Source organism: Borostomias antarcticus (genome assembly GCF_949987555.1).
Source record: "Borostomias antarcticus genome assembly, chromosome: 14".
NCBI classification, from domain to species: domain Eukaryota; kingdom Metazoa; phylum Chordata; class Actinopteri; order Stomiiformes; family Stomiidae; genus Borostomias; species Borostomias antarcticus.
The window spans coordinates 5,990,512-6,006,121 of NC_140247.1; the positions used below are offsets into that span (position 1 = coordinate 5,990,512).

General features: G+C 42.4%; 2 protein-coding genes across 2 annotated transcripts; one reads left to right on the plus strand and one right to left on the minus strand.

The window, feature by feature from the left end:
* higd2a (HIG1 hypoxia inducible domain family, member 2A) lies at positions 1 to 1,072 on the plus strand. The gene is made up of 2 exons (XM_084448386.1): positions 1 to 350; positions 751 to 1,072. Exons 1-2 carry the CDS (start codon positions 170 to 172, stop codon positions 915 to 917), a joined length of 348 nt encoding a protein of 115 aa, XP_084304512.1. The 5' UTR covers positions 1 to 169; the 3' UTR covers positions 918 to 1,072.
* A 2,183-nt stretch (positions 1,073 to 3,255) lies between these two features.
* On the minus strand, positions 3,256 to 13,500 carry cltb (clathrin, light chain B). Its single transcript, XM_084449069.1, has 5 exons — positions 13,164 to 13,500; positions 8,369 to 8,421; positions 7,278 to 7,395; positions 6,598 to 6,709; positions 3,256 to 4,642 (listed from the first exon to the last, which is right to left on the minus strand). The coding sequence occupies exons 1-5, from the start codon at positions 13,336 to 13,338 to the stop codon at positions 4,471 to 4,473; spliced, it is 630 nt and encodes a 209-aa protein (XP_084305195.1). The 5' UTR covers positions 13,339 to 13,500; the 3' UTR covers positions 3,256 to 4,470.
* Positions 13,501 to 15,610: the final 2,110 nt, after the last annotated feature.

Genomic DNA, 15,610 nt, shown 5'->3' on the forward strand with positions numbered 1-15,610 from the left:
GACCTTGTTTAAAAGCGCTGCTTTCATGTGTTTTCATCTGATATCTTTCCACATTCATGATTGTTCAAGATCTCGACAGATCTGTCACCCGAGCCTCTAGTGAACTCTACCCTCGACAAGGTTCAGTTGAACCCTGGTGTTCAAGACACAGTTTATTCTACAAGCAACCATGGCAGCTGTGACTCCGCCAGCGTTACCAGAACAGGCACCTAAATCTGGTTCTCCAGTTGTCTTCGACTTTAATCAGCCGCCACAAATCGAGGGATTCACTCCTTTATCTCGGCCTAGAGAAGAAACGCTCCAAGAGAAGTTTCTCAGAAAAACCAAGGAGAACCCCTTTGTGCCGATAGGTGAGTTACATAAAGCGAATACCAAACCATTATGTAATATTAGCCAAACAGCTGTTAATTCATGCTCTGCTTTAGATTAATAACAATGTGCGTGGTCGACTTAAATGCAGGCTGACTGTAAGTTTACTTGTCAACCTCAATGAAATTGCAACCAGCTCTCATGAAACCTCGTACTGTGCCCAGATAGTGATGTTCAGTGGAGGTACAATAGGCTATCGATATCTTGATTTGGAGATAATGAGTAAGTGTAGTGACTGGCCAGGGGGGCAAAGATTGTGACCAAAGTTACACATTTCCAATGTGCCATTCCGTGTGTAAATGGAAGCAACAGAGTGTCCCACACTCATCTGCCATATGTACTGTATGCTTTATTTACATTGTTATTCTCCCCCTTCTCCAGGCTGCTTGGGAACTGCAGGTGCCCTGATGTTTGGTCTCCGAGCCTTCAAACAAGGCAAGACGCGTCAGTCCCAGTTGCTGATGAGGGGACGCATCTTGGCACAAGGCTTCACTGTAGTTGCCATTATCTTTGGTGTCTTCGCAACCGCCTTCAAGCCCAAGCAGTGAGGGGGGTGGGGGAAAGAGTCCAGCCTTTGGAAGGAGCAGTGGTGGACAAAATGTGATGATCATGAATAATGAAGATATCTTAAACACCCAAAAAAATGTATTTTCTTTTTTTCTCTGGACTCCCTAAACTGCTATGGGCTGGCCCAGTCACATTACACAGCTACACACCACAGGTGCAAGGGTAAAGAGGTGGGCTGGCAGGTATTAACTGTCGCTGTTTCAGATTCACATTCAGATATCCTTTATTCGCCATTATGTTACAGTAACATATAGGAATTTGCTTTGGCATTTAAAGTGCATACAGTAATTACTTTTTCACAAATAGAGACAAGTGCAAAACAGGACAGAACAGTGAAAAAACAGGACAATAATGTGCAATGGCTGGTGGTCAGGGTGGTGTAGGTAGTGCAAGTTCAAAGTTCAATCCCGAAGAGCTCCCCTTGGAGGGGAGAGGGGGAACACCTGACTCATTTATGAGGCGTGCTGCTGAGGGGAAAAAGCTGAGTCTGTGACGTGTTTTCAGAGTCATTGGCAACCGTAGCCGCCTACCGTGGGGAAGCAGGGTGAAGAGATTGTGACCCGGGTGGGAGGGGTCTGCCATCATCTTCCTGGCCAGCCTCAAGGCCCTGGTGTCATGTAGGGACTCGAGGGAGGGGAGGGCGCAGCCGATCACCCTCTCCGCCGAGCCTCTCACCCGCTGCTGCTTGGCCTTGTCCCTGACCGTAGCCGCAGGGAACCAGGTGATGATGGAGAGGGTGAGGATCGGCTCAATGATGGAGGTGTAAAACTGAGTCATCATGGGTCCTCGGCAGCTTGAACTTCCTCAGCTGCTGCAGGAAAAACATCCTCTTCCGGGCCTTCTTCATGACAGCATCGATGTTCAACTCCCATTTCAGGTCCCGGGAGATCGTCATACCGAGGAAGCGGCATGACTCCACAGAGGCAACTGGGGCGCCTCCCAGGTCGATCAGAGGGGGAGGGGCTACCTTCCGTCTAAAATCCACTACCATCTCCACTGTTTTGAGAGCATTTAGGGCCAGGTTGTTACAATTGCACCAGCTCTGCAGCCGCATGATCTCCCTCCTGTAGGCAGACTCATCCCCCTTGGAGATGAGGCCCACCAGGGTGGTGTCGTCCGCAAACTTCAGGAGCTTGACCAACGGATGGAGAGACGCAGCTGTGGGTGTACAGGGAGAAGAGTAGGGGGGACAGAACACAGCCCTGCGGGGAGCCAGTGCTGGTGGACTTTGGGCTGGAGATGTTCTTACCCAGCTTCACCCGCTGTGGCCTGTTGGTCAGGAAGTCCGTAATCCACCTGCAGGTAGAGTCCGGCACCCGCAGCAGGGACAGCTGGGGCTCCAGAATGTGCGGGAGGATGGTGTTAAAGGCTGAGCTGAAGTCCACAATGTCCAGGTGTTTCAGGACGTAGTGCAGAGCCATGTTCATGGCGTCATCCGTGGATCTGTTGGCTCTGTACGCAAACTGCAGGGGGTCCAGGAGAGGGTCTGTGGTGGACATCAGGTGGGCCAGGAGAAGGCGCTCAAAGACCTTCATGACAACAGAGGTCAGGGCGACAGGGGGCAGTGGATGTGGCCAGGGGGAGTGAAGGAAGAGGGCAGAGGGGAACCTCTCCGTCTCGAACCTGCAGTAGAACTTGTTGGCGAGGAGAAGGTTGTCAGACGTCTGTGGGGACTTCGGTTTGTAGTTGGTAATCGTTTTGAGGCCTTTCCAAACAGAGAAGTTCCCCTCAGAGAACTGCCGCTGCAGTTTCTCTGAGAAGCGCTGTTTCGCCTCCTTCACTGCCGCAAATTTGTGCAGAGTTTACCCACCTTGTTTCCCCTCATTAATACAGTTGATCAGAAAAAAGGTGAAGAAACTCTCAGCCTGAGTTGACTTGGGTTTACCCTCCACTACACCCCTGCCTGCAGATCACAAGCACGTGGGTTTCACGCCTCTGGTAGAGTTGTGTAATTGCTGGTGTAGTAAATGTGAAATGCATAGAATTGATAGAGAAACCCTGTATTGGAGGAATTCATGTGAAGTGCATACTGTAAGTGATCTCTACTGTGGAGAGGTACCTCATGAATGAACACTGAAACCACCATTCTACGCCTGTGCCGTCTCGATCAGCTAGACTTTTCTATCCCATGTCTGTAAAACAGGTGGCATCTGACATTTTCAGAGGGGAATCCCTTTATAAAATGGTAAAGATGTTTGTATGCTTTAATATCTGATAGAGATGGAGTGTGTCTTCCAAGTTCAAAGGACAAGACATTGTATTTCATGAAAATAAACCAGTGAAATATGGCTCCATGGCAATGTTTATTTTTATTGATGGACAGATTTACAGTACCTAACATTCTCTAATTTCTGAGGATTCATTATGTCCAAATAGGTAACGTGATAAGACGATTGGGGCAGTACTACTACAAATTACTTATTCATATAGTAGAACTAAGACTCGGCTGGTCTACAATCACTCAATTTCAATAATTTGTTTTGTTGAATGGCCATGAAATGAGGGCTTCCAACAATGGCACATAACCCTCAATCATGTGAACTCAGAACACTTAGAACCTTTTCTAAGATTTACACCACTCAATGATTAAGTTGTTCTTTAGTTGTAAACATATGCAGACATTTTTTTCCTATTGTAACAGAAGTTGTCAAGCTAGTAAGAAAATGAATATTGCCAAAAGCATCAAAAGTTACAGTAGTAGTAGGATCCAAAAGGCCACAAGCTCATTGCATTTCAAAATAGACAAATTTCAAACTACGTTAAATAATTAAGAATATCATACAACAAAGTTGAACATAATATCCGTGAATTCTTCATTTAAACAGGCTTAGGTGGTTACTATTCCTACGTAGTGCTGGGCTCGACATGTTAAGTTGGACGACAAGTAAATATGGAACATGTGGTGGTGGTCAATGGTCTCATCTGTTAAATTTATGGAAAAAAAACTTTAAAACATCACATCTAAAATATTGGGAAAAGCGTGCAGTCTGTTAACCTATGACCTCTCAGGGGAGGAGTGTAATTTACAGTAGCACTGGTCCAGGTCGGTATACTATTTGGGGGTATACCCTGGTACACACTATACCCTCCTGTCGAAGCGAAGACATTTTTCGAAAGATGAAATGACGGTAATGTAGACCGAGTGAAAAAAGTCAATGGCGCAATATAGCCCAGAATAGTACACCGCCCTGGACCAGTGTTTACATTTACAGTAACAATATTGAATTCAGTAATGGAGTGGTCTAATGGAGGCTAAAACAATAGAGCAGTCCTTCATCTTATTCCCTAAGAAGTGAGGTATTATTATTTCATGAATAAATGGAGTTACTAATAGCTACCACAAAAGGAAAGATGGGAAAGGCCAAATATTCCTCAGAAGTTATAGACAACCAAAAATGCGGAGGTTCTGAAATATAATTAAAAAAAAGTCTTATAAAGTGTGCCTTTATTAATGCAAATTGGATTTTAAAAATGTAGAAGGCATTTTTTGTGTTTAAAAAATAAAAAAAATAAAAATAATTCAGGTGCAGGGCCTTAGCGAACCAGAGGTGTCTGTTTGAGAGAGATGAGAACTGAGCGCATTCGAGATACATCCTTGGCCTGCTTGTTGGTTTTGGGGTTGAAGTCACACAGGCGGGCCACTCTCTCCCACTCTGTCCCTGGACTTTCACCACCACTCTCAGCCAGGAAGGCCTCTTCTGATGCCCTGTGGGAGAGAGGAGGACCAGAGAGGGAAATGTACACCTGGCATCTAAGACGTTTCTGTCATGCTGACACATGTACAATTTCAGTCTTATGACTAGTACAGTAGGTCCTATTTTTCAATTTATGATCATACAGTATTAAGTTCATGCGTTTATGAACAGTTGCCTCACAAACTGACAAGTAAGCACTGCATTCAATGGATATTGGGTCTAAACTCCATGTGTGCAAAGAATGTATATAGATCTCACACATACATATCAATAAATATAAATATTTCCCCAAATCCACATACATCCTCACAAAGATAGTAGCATAGCCTAGGTTACCTATTCACCCATTCACTTTTGAAAGCAGGGGCATGCATGCTTTAGGAAAATGAACCAGTGGTTTACTCAGACCAAGCAGACAGCATGACAAAAAGCATGTGAGTTCTAAAACCTACACAAAGCCTATAACATCAGAGTTGGGCTGTTTGTAGAAAGCCTTGTCAGCAATCCTAGTATGCAGGCAAATAGGCAGAGAGCAGGGAAGAGAAGGAGAGACAGAACAGGGTCAGTGTCAAAGCAGAGAGATGTTAAAGGCTAACGTGATAAGGGAACGCCACAAGCCAGAGAGAAGACTAGCGCTCTAGCCAGATGAGGGAGATGGGAGCTGAAAATAATAACCAATACCAGGACAAACCCCCTACTGCCACTGGATGGGCTGTAGAGTAGCAGTAGGCCCCAAAAATTAATCCTGGCTCCAAAGTGTCCAGTAATAAGCACAAGCCTGTGTGATACTGTATGTAAGAGCTCCATATACAGATGTTCTCTAGTAATAAACACAAGCCTGTGTGATACTGTATGCCCAAGAGCTCCATATACAGATGTTCTCTAGTAATAAACACAAGCCTGTGTGATACTGTATGCCCAAGAGCTCCATATACAGATGTTCTCTAGTAATAAACACAAGCCTGTGTGATACTGTATGTAAGAGCTCCATATACAGATGTTCTCTAGTAATAAACACAAGCCTGTGTGATACTGTGTGCCCAAGAGCTCCATATACAGATGTTCTCTAGTAATAAACACAAGCCTGTGTGATACTGTATGAGAGCTCCATATACAGATGTTCTCTAGTAATAAACACAAGCCTGTGTGATACTGTATGCCCAAGAGCTCCATATACAGATGTCCTCTAGTAATAAACACAAGCCTGTGTGATACTGTATGCCCAAGAGCTCCATATACAGATGTTCTCTAGTAATAAACACAAGCCTGTGTGATACTGTATGCCCAAGAGCTCCATATACAGATGTCCTCTAGCTGAGCATAAACTTTGTAGGTCTGTGTATCTATCTTTGGTTGCATAACAGGCTTTTCCTGTTGTGGTTCCCATGTCTGGGCTGGGCTGGCTTGGACACAGGGCTAGCCTCTCCCCAGGGGTCATCTAAGCGCTCACAGAGACATTTAAGCAGACATGAAAGTCATATTTGAAAAATGATACCGTGTCACACTTGGACAGAGTCTGTTGAAAAGCATGAAAGAAGGGTGACGTTAGTGACACAGGACAGAAAAGAACCCGGAGATATGACAGAAGCATGACGGATAGATGCATGAGTTATTTAACAGAGATAGAACCCCCCCCTACCCAACTCAGTCCAAATAACCCAACACTGAAATCCAACAACTCATTAAACATTTAAATATGATCATCCTGCATAATTAGCTTCATCCATCTGTTACACAACTAAGGCCAGCAGAACATTTGAGCCCTCGAGGTTTTGCAGGGGTCAAGTTTCTGCTAAGGACATTAAGTGAGTGTCATCCTTTTCCCCAAACTGTTTAAACATCAGAAATGTGTTTAGCCAATAAATGCCTGCTGCAGTCTTATCTGCCAGGCTACATCCTGTTTCAGAGTCTCATTATCTCTTGTGCCATCTTTGCTTTTCTATTCATTGGGCTGTAGCACACAGACCTGTTGTTGGCCTTGTTCTTCTCCATCTGTTCGTTCTGATGCACATGCCAGTCCTCCAGCTCCTTCCTGGCCTTCTCTTTCCACTCCGCCTCCGTGGCCTTGGACGCAGAGTCTGACCACCACGCCATGACACAGTTACACAGCAGTTTACCCATTTAGCTGCTATAGAGTTCTGCTTTATTGACAAGCACAGTGAGGAGCTAGCCTGGCTTCGCCAGACCCAATTCGCAAAAATGCGAAGGTTCTGGAAACTCACAGTTGCTTTCTGATTCCCAAGGGGCGTTACCAACGAGCTTAGATCAAAATGCCTCTGGACGCAATTGGATAGACCTACAGCCAATCAGCGAAAGTGCCTCTACATTGCTCCTTTGTTCCGTCATCTTATTAAATTTGCCCGATAGTACATAAACGGTTGTGATTGGCACAAACAAATTTCTGTTTGAGCGGATTCTGCTTAAACTGTTGGATATCCAGACTGATCTGTGGAGTGAAATCGAATGTGAGCTCGCGAGATCAGGCTGGTGACACCAGGCTAGTGAGGAGCAGTAGTGGTTTGAGGATATACTATGAGAGCTGGAGCTAGATCCACGTATGACTAAAATAACAGGTCAGGCCTGACAAAGACCTACAGTAGTGTGTGTGTGTGTGTGTGTGTGTGTGTGTGTGTGTGTATTCCTCACCCAGTTCCTCCAGCCTGGTCTTCTGCTCTTCCCTCCACTTGCGCAGACTCTCAGGCTCCTGTCTCAGCTGGTCCACTTGGGCAATGGCTGCATAACTGTCAGACGGACCGTTGGACTCCTTGTGGGAAGAGAATGGGATGAGTCCATTAGGATAGAGTTATTAGATATATATGGTGCAGATTGCTCGAGTCGCCGTGAACTTAGCTCTGCTAGTAGGACAGTAAAACATTTCACTGCTCTTTGTACTTGTATGATGTAACAAATCATCTTGACGTTGACTATTAATTCACACTCACTTCAGGGTTCGTTAAATTATTTTTCAGATTGAGAGGAGCAGTTTGTCACAACAATGAGTGGTGGGTGGGCACACTTGACAAGATATAAACAGTTCATTAGGGCTGGGTATTGACAAGGACCTCACAGTACGATACGTATCACGATACATTGCGATACGATATGATACAATACATATTGAGATACATTGCGGTACTCCACAAAATGTACTGAAACATTTAAAATACAGCTGAAAATACAACTCCATCCTCTGCTCCCTGGAAGTGATCCTGAAGGCAGAGGGAATGTAAGGACGTTTTCAAATCCATTTAAAACATGAATAATTCTATCCTTTTGTCTATATGTATTCCTTGTCTCTGTATATTTTCCTTGTGCATTTTTGTTTACTGTATTGATACTATACCACGGAAGATCATTACATTATCGAGGAAAAAATATCGCGATGTACAGTATTGCTGTATCTGTACTGCACAGCCCTACACTTGATTAAGTCAGTCAAGGGAGTAGATGTGTAGCCTATACCAGTAGCCTGGATTTATGACTGGGCAGTGGACCATTCACCATTGGCCAGTTATAGAGATAGATCAACTTTATTTATACCCAAAAGGAAATTATTTTTTTGCAGCAAAAAATACAGACAACACACAACAATACAATAAAAACACATAAAAGGTACATGGGCACAGAAATCCTCTGCTACTTGATCCGACACCATTCAACTACAACCCATCGAGTCCGAGCAAGAAAGAAAGCAAGAAAAAAAGATAGATACGAAATTCAAATAAGAAAACTCTCACCTGAAACATGTCCCCGTTCATCGTGGCAAGTTCCTCTCCAAAACACTCCGACTCTACCCAAACAAACACAACCTCAGTTGCGCAACATCTCTGGAGTTTTGCGTCAAATAGTTGAGCGACACTGAAATGCAGACACACCTGTTTGGACAGTGGTCTCAGTTTCATGCATGACATGTCCTGAGAATATCTATACTCTTATATATTAGATATTGGTGATAGTGTCAGGCTTAGGGTGTGGACTTGACAGCTGTCAATTAGCTAGCTAGCAAACTTATTTGGACAACTTCACCTGGCTAGCTAACGGGAGCTAGTTAGAAGCTAGTTAGAAGAGAAGCTAGTCAGAAGCTAGTGAGAAGCTAGTGAGAAGCTAGTGAGAAGCTAGTGAGAAGCTAGTTAGAAGCTAGTTAGAAGCTAGTTAGAAGCTAGTTAGGAGCTAGGTAGAAGCTAGGTAGAAGCTAGTTAGAAGCTAGTCAGAAGCTAGTTAGAAGCTAGGTAGAAGCTAGTTAGAAGCTAGTAAGAAGCTAGGTAGAAGCTAGTTAGAAGCTAGTTAGAAGCTGGTTAGAAGCTGGTTAGAAGCTAGTTAGAAGCTAGTTAGAAGCTAGGTAGAAGCTAGAGAAGCTAGTTAGAAGCTAGTTAGAAGCTAGTTAGGAGCTAGTTAGGAGCTAGTTAGAAGCTAGTTAGAAGCTAGTTAGAAGCTAGTTAGAAGCTAGTCAGAAGCTAGTCAGAAGCTAGTCAGGAGCTAGTTAGGAGCTAGTTAGGAGCTAGTTAGAAGCTAGTTAGAAGCTAGTTAGAAGCTAGTTAGAAGCTAGTCAGAAGCTAGGTAGAAGCTAGTTAGAAGCTAGTTAGAAGCTAGGTAGAAGCTAGTTAGAAGCTAGTTAGAAGCTAGTTAGAAGCTAGGTAGAAGCTAGTTAGAAGCTAGTTAGAAGCTAGGTAGAAGCTAGTTAGAAGCTAGTTAGAAGCTAGGTAGAAGCTAGTTAGAAGCTAGTTAGAAGCTAGTCAGAAGCTAGGTAGAAGCTAGTTAGAAGCTAGTTAGAAGCTAGGTAGAAGCTAGTTAGAAGCTAGTTAGAAGCTAGTTAGAAGCTAGGTAGAAGCTAGTTAGAAGCTAGTTAGAAGCTAGTTAGAAGCTAGTTAGAAGCTAGGTAGAAGCTAGTTAGAAGCTAGTTAGAAGCTAGGTAGAAGCTAGGTAGAAGCTAGTTAGAAGCTAGTTAGAAGCTAGTTAGAAGAGAAGCTAGTCAGAAGCTAGGTAGAAGCTAGTTAGAAGCTAGTAAGAAGCTAGTTAGAAGAGAAGCTAGTCAGAAGCTAGGTAGAAGCTAGGTAGAAGCTAGGTAGAAGCTAGGTAGAAGCTAGTTAGAAGCTAGGTAGAAGCTAGTTAGAAGCTAGTTAGAAGCTAGGTAGAAGCTAGTTAGAAGCTAGGTAGAAGCTAGTTAGAAGCTAGTTAGAAGCTAGTTAGAAGCTAGTTAGAAGCTGGTTAGAAGCTGGTTAGAAGCTAGTTAGAAGCTAGTTAGAAGCTAGGTAGAAGCTAGGTAGAAGCTAGTTAGAAGCTAGGTAGAAGCTAGTTAGAAGCTGGTTAGAAGCTAGTTAGAAGCTAGTTAGAAGCTAGGTAGAAGCTAGTTAGAAGCTAGGTAGAAGCTAGGTAGAAGCTAGGTAGAAGCTAGTTAGAAGCTAGTTAGAAGCTAGGTAGAAGCTAGTTAGAAGCTAGTTAGAAGCTAGTTAGAAGCTAGGTAGAAGCTAGTTAGAAGCTAGTTAGAAGCTAGTTAGAAGCTAGTTAGAAGCTAGTTAGAAGCTGGTTAGAAGCTAGTTAGAAGCTAGTTAGAAGCTAGTTAGAAGCTAGGTAGAAGCTAGTTAGAAGCTAGGTAGAAGCTAGGTAGAAGCTTGTTAGAAGCTAGTTAGAAGCTAGTTAGAAGCTAGTTATTAGAAGCTAGTGAGAAGCTAGTTAGAAGCTAGTTAGAAGCTAGGTAGAAGCTAGGTAGAAGCTAGTTAGAAGAGAAGCTAGTTAGAAGCTAGTTAGAAGCTAGTTAGCTAGCCTAGGCAGTTGGCCGTTAGGTCGCAGCCAAGTTAGCCAAGTCACGTGACTGCTAGTGTAACTAGTAAATGAAAGTAACGTGACTGCTAGTGTAACTAGTAAATGAAAGTAACGTTACTGCTAGTGTAACTAGTAAATGAAAGTCACGTGACTGCTAGTGTAACTAGTAAATGAAAGTAACGTTACTGCTAGTGTGACTAGTAAATGAAAGTAACGTGACTGCTAGTGTAACTAGTAAATGAAAGTAACGTGACTGCTAGTGTAACTAGTAAATGAAAGTAACGTTACTGCTAGTGTAACTAGTAAATGAAAGTAACGTGACTGCTAGTGTAACTAGTAAATGAAAGTAACGTAACTGCTAGTGTGACTAGTAAATGAAAGTAACGTGACTGCTAGTGTAACTAGTAAATGAAAGTAACGTGACTGCTAGTGTAACTAGTAAATGAAAGTAACGTTACTGCTAGTGTAACTAGTAAATGAAAGTAACGTTACTGCTAGTGTGACTAGTAAATGAAAGTAACGTTACTGCTAGTGTAACTAGTGAATGAAAGTAACGTGACTGCTAGTGTAACTAGTAAATGAAAGTAACCTTACTGCTAGTGTAACTAGTAAATGAAAGTAACGTGACTGCTAGTGTGACTAGTAAATGAAAGTAACGTGACTGCTAGTGTGACTAGTAAATGAAAGTAACGTGACTGCTAGTGTGACTAGTAAATGAAAGTAACGTGACTGCTAGTGTCACTAGTAAATGAAAGTAACGTGACTGCTAGTGTGACTAGTAAATGAAAGTAACGTGACTGCTAGTGTGACTAGTAAATGAAAGTAACGTGACTGCTAGTGTAACTAGTAAATGAAAGTAACGTGACTGCTAGTGTGACTAGTAAATGAAAGTAACGTGACTGCTAGTGTGACTAGTAAATGAAAGTAACGTTACTGCTAGTGTAACTAGTAAATGAAAGTAACCTTACTGCTAGTGTAACTAGTAAATGAAAGTAACGTGACTGCTAGTGTAACTAGTAAATGAAAGTAACGTTACTGCTAGTGTAACTAGTAAATGAAAGTAACCTTACTGCTAGTGTAACTAGTAAATGAAAGTAACGTGACTGCTAGTGTAACTAGTAAATGAAAGTAACGTTACTGCTAGTGTGACTAGTAAATGAAAGTAACCTTACTGCTAGTGTGACTAGTAAATGAAAGTAACGTTACTGCTAGTGTGACTAGTAAATGAAAGTAACGTTACTGCTAGTGTGACTAGTAAATGAAAGTAACGTTACTGCTAGTGTGACTAGTAAATGAAAGTAACGTTACTGCTAGTGTAACTAGTAAATGAAAGTAACGTTACTGCTAGTGTGACTAGTAAATGAAAGTAACGTTACTGCTAGTGTAACTAGTAAATGAAAGTAACCTTACTGCTAGTGTGACTAGTAAATGAAAGTAACCTTACTGCTAGTGTAACTAGTAAATGAAAGTAACCTTACTGCTAGTGTGACTAGTAAATGAAAGTAACGTTACTGCTAGTGTAACTAGTAAATGAAAGTAACCTTACTGCTAGTGTAACTAGTAAATGAAAGTAACCTTACTGCTAGTGTGACTAGTAAATGAAAGTAACCTTACTGCTAGTGTAACTAGTAAATGAAAGTAACCTTACTGCTAGTGTGACTAGTAAATGAAAGTAACCTTACTGCTAGTGTAACTAGTAAATGAAAGTAACCTTACTGCTAGTGTAACTAGTAAATGAAAGTAACCTTACTGCTAGTGTAACTAGTAAATGAAAGTAACCTTACTGCTAGTGTGACTAGTAAATGAAAGTAACGTTACTGCTAGTGTAACTAGTAAATGAAAGTAACGTGACTGCTAGTGTAACTAGTAAATGAAAGTAACGTTACTGCTAGTGTAACTAGTAAATGAAAGTAACGTGACTGCTAGTGTAACTAGTAAATGAAAGTAACCTTACTGCTAGTGTGACTAGTAAATGAAAGTAACGTGACTGCTAGTGTAACTAGTAAATGAAAGTAACGTTACTGCTAGTGTAACTAGTAAATGAAAGTAACGTTACTGCTAGTGTAACTAGTAAATGAAAGTAACGTGACTGCTAGTGTAACTAGTAAATGAAAGTAACGTTACTGCTAGTGTAACTAGTGAATGAAAGTAACGTGACTGCTAGTGTGACTAGTAAATGAAAGTAACGTTACTGCTAGTGTAACTAGTAAATGAAAGTAACCTTACTGCTAGTGTGACTAGTGAATGAAAGTAACGTGACTGCTAGTGTGACTAGTAAATGAAAGTCACGTGACTGCTAGTGTAACTAGTAAATGAAAGTAACGTGACTGCTAGTGTGACTAGTAAATGAAAGTAACGTGACTGCTAGTGTAACTAGTACATGAAAGTAACGTTACTGCTAGTGTAACTAGTAAATGAAAGTAACCTTACTGCTAGTGTAACTAGTAAATTAAAGTAACGTTACTGCTAGTGTGACTAGTAAATGAAAGTAACGTGACTGCTAGTGTAACTAGTAAATGAAAGTAACCTTACTACTAGTGTGACTAGTAAATGAAAGTAACGTTCCTGCTAGTGTAACTAGTAAATGAAAGTAACGTTCCTGCTAGTGTAACTAGTAAATGAAAGTAACGTTACTGCTAGTGTAACTAGTAAACTAAACGAGGTCATATCTGGCAATGTCAGGTTCAGTTAGCTATAGCAACGCTGCCTGGATAACTATAGCTAGCTAGCTAACGTTAGCTAGTTAGCAGGACATCCTAGCCGTTTCCTCACCAAAGGCTGCTGGCTCTGGCTGATCTGGGGTCGGTTCCTCGGGAAGCTGCTCGGCTTCTTCCAAAGGTCCCAATCCTTCCTCGTCGTTTTCAATCACTGCTATTTCGCTTTCTTGTTGGGCTAAGAAAGCCGCGGCTGGGTCTTCTTCCCCCGGGTGAACTCCGTTGTCAGCCATCTTTCACACAAGTAGATCTGTGCTAGCTGATTAGCTTGTTTAGCTAGCAGCTTCTGTTGATATCACAGCCACTAGATGGGTTTTGGTCGCTATAGCTAACAAGGGAACCCCAAAGCTTGCTTAAAATATGACTTTCAATTCAACGGGACTTTAGAAGATGGATGTAAACTTTGTCTAGCTGAGTTCAGATGTTTTGCTACCTGCTAAAAACAGACTCACAACATCAGACCCAGCTCTATCTGAGCTGAAGGCTGATGATGATTCATGACTCTCAACTTGCTTCCTGGTAGGAAGGCACCTCCAACTTTGTTAGACGATGTCTCCATCTAGTGGTCAAAAAGCAAACTACGTCCTAGCGACCACAGACGCTCTGTCACAAATGATCAATTGTTGTATTACTAAATTATGCTAGATCACTCATGGTGATAAACAGGCTAATGAATGTAATAGTAACCTAAAAGAAAAGCCAATTCGTTATGATTCTGATTAATTCTAATATATCTAGAACAGTGTTCATTTCGTCGACAAAAACTATGACCGAAATTATTTGATGACAAAAACTATGATTAAATCTATTGACATTTTCATCAACAAATAAAAACTATAAGAAAATATTAGGGAAGGACGATTTGGGAAGAGATCCAATCAGAATGCTGAGATTTCAGTGAAATTCGTGGCTCCCGCTGAAACCAGGCCAGGTCCAGCCTGGTTTATGTGCGTGGCTGGTGTTTCTGTTCAGGACTGGTAGGACGGAAGCTAGTCATGCCACTGAAATAGCTGTGAATTGAAATGACATGAAATAATGTCTCATAAATTAAGATGGGTTTTGTCGCCTGGACACATCAGTTCCAATGCTTCCAATGCTAAGCCAGCACAATAAGAGCAGGATAGCCAGTTAGCACATAACAACTAGCAGCAGCTTCCATAACATTCATGATAGCAGTCAGTGGCTAAAGCAGTTACACTGATGATAACATAAAGTCATCCCCACCCGTTCTTGAACCCCAGTCTCCTAGGTAGGAGTCCAATGCTCTCACCACTACTCTAGGCCTACTTGTGCAGTGGAGATCAATGGGTTGGTTTTGGTGTCCTTCTTCCAGTCTCTAGTGTGTGTTGGGGTTAGAATAAGGGTTGGGGTTGAGACAGGATCTGATCTATAAGGCAAGGGGTAATGGTCGGAGTGAAAGGATGAACGTGTGGAGGTTTGGGGTATAGTCCCATAAAATCATCCCCATCGCTTCTTGATCCCTGATCTCCCCCGGGTGGGAGTCAAATGCTTTCACCGCTACTCTACTTGTGCAGTGGAGATCAATGGGTTGGTTTTGGTGTCCCTCTTCCAGTCCCTAGTGTGGGTTGGCGTTAGAATAAGGGTTGGGGTTGGGACAGGATCTGTTGCCTCATTTATAAAACCTTACTCAGGATTCCCATACTAAGGGTTGCGGACATCCGCAAGTTCCAAAAGGTATGCACAACAATTTTCCGATTTATAACGAAGTGCGCACACGTCTCACGCCGGTTCAGATTATGAATCTCAATCAACTCTAAACTTGGCTCACATGAGCGTGCGTGTTGTCCCACCCTCTTAACGCCCATAGATGCCTATAAATGGCTAGTGAAACGCTTCCAATTCAGAAATCGATAGAGCCCAAATCTAGCATGACGGCAAACGTGACAACAAAGCAGCAGAAGCAGCTCATGAGCCACTCGTCATTGGCCAGTAGGTCTCGCCGGTCCTGAAGACTCGCTCTCTCTGAATTCCTTCATCCACATCATCCAGCAGTACATATAAAGCAGACATTGTGCGTCATTACGCATTGGAATTGCATGCCTTTTGATACCCACCCAAGGACATGATTATATGGAACAGATGTGATTGTCATTGACAATAAATGAACCATGCACGTGATTGATTGATTGATTGATTGATTTCATTTCTGGGTATAGGAGACAATGGATCCAAGTGATGACATGTAGAGGCGAGGGCACTTATTTCCGACAATGCTGGATGTCATGAAAACAAGACAGCCGATGACCCATAAGATCCATAACATCTAAGGCAATTAACAGCACTCTTATCTGCCCGACTGAGGCATCGAACACGGGATCAGTTTAGCCTATTTCATTTATCAAATATGCATGGCGATTTATAAATAGCTTATAATAATGGGCGCCCTATGAATGTGGATTCCTGAGTCAAACAATGAGGCAATGAAACACCACCAACAAACACAGCCTATTGCTGTGTAACACGAGCTTGGAAAACACGCATTCA

Coding starts and splice junctions, on each gene's coding strand:
- higd2a (XM_084448386.1), top strand. CDS start 170: ATGGCAGCTGTGACTCCGCCAGCGTTACCAGAACAGGCACCTAAATCT. Junction 351..750: donor GAACCCCTTTGTGCCGATAG/GTGAGTTACATA, acceptor CCCCTTCTCCAG/GCTGCTTGGGAACTGCAGGT.
- cltb (XM_084449069.1), bottom strand. CDS start 13,338: ATGGCTGACAACGGAGTTCACCCGGGGGAAGAAGACCCAGCCGCGGCT. Junction 7,396..8,368: donor TGAACGGGGACATGTTTCAG/GTGAGAGTTTTC, acceptor TCTTCCCACAAG/GAGTCCAACGGTCCGTCTGA. Junction 4,643..6,597: donor AAGAACAAGGCCAACAACAG/GTCTGTGTGCTA, acceptor TCTCTCCCACAG/GGCATCAGAAGAGGCCTTCC.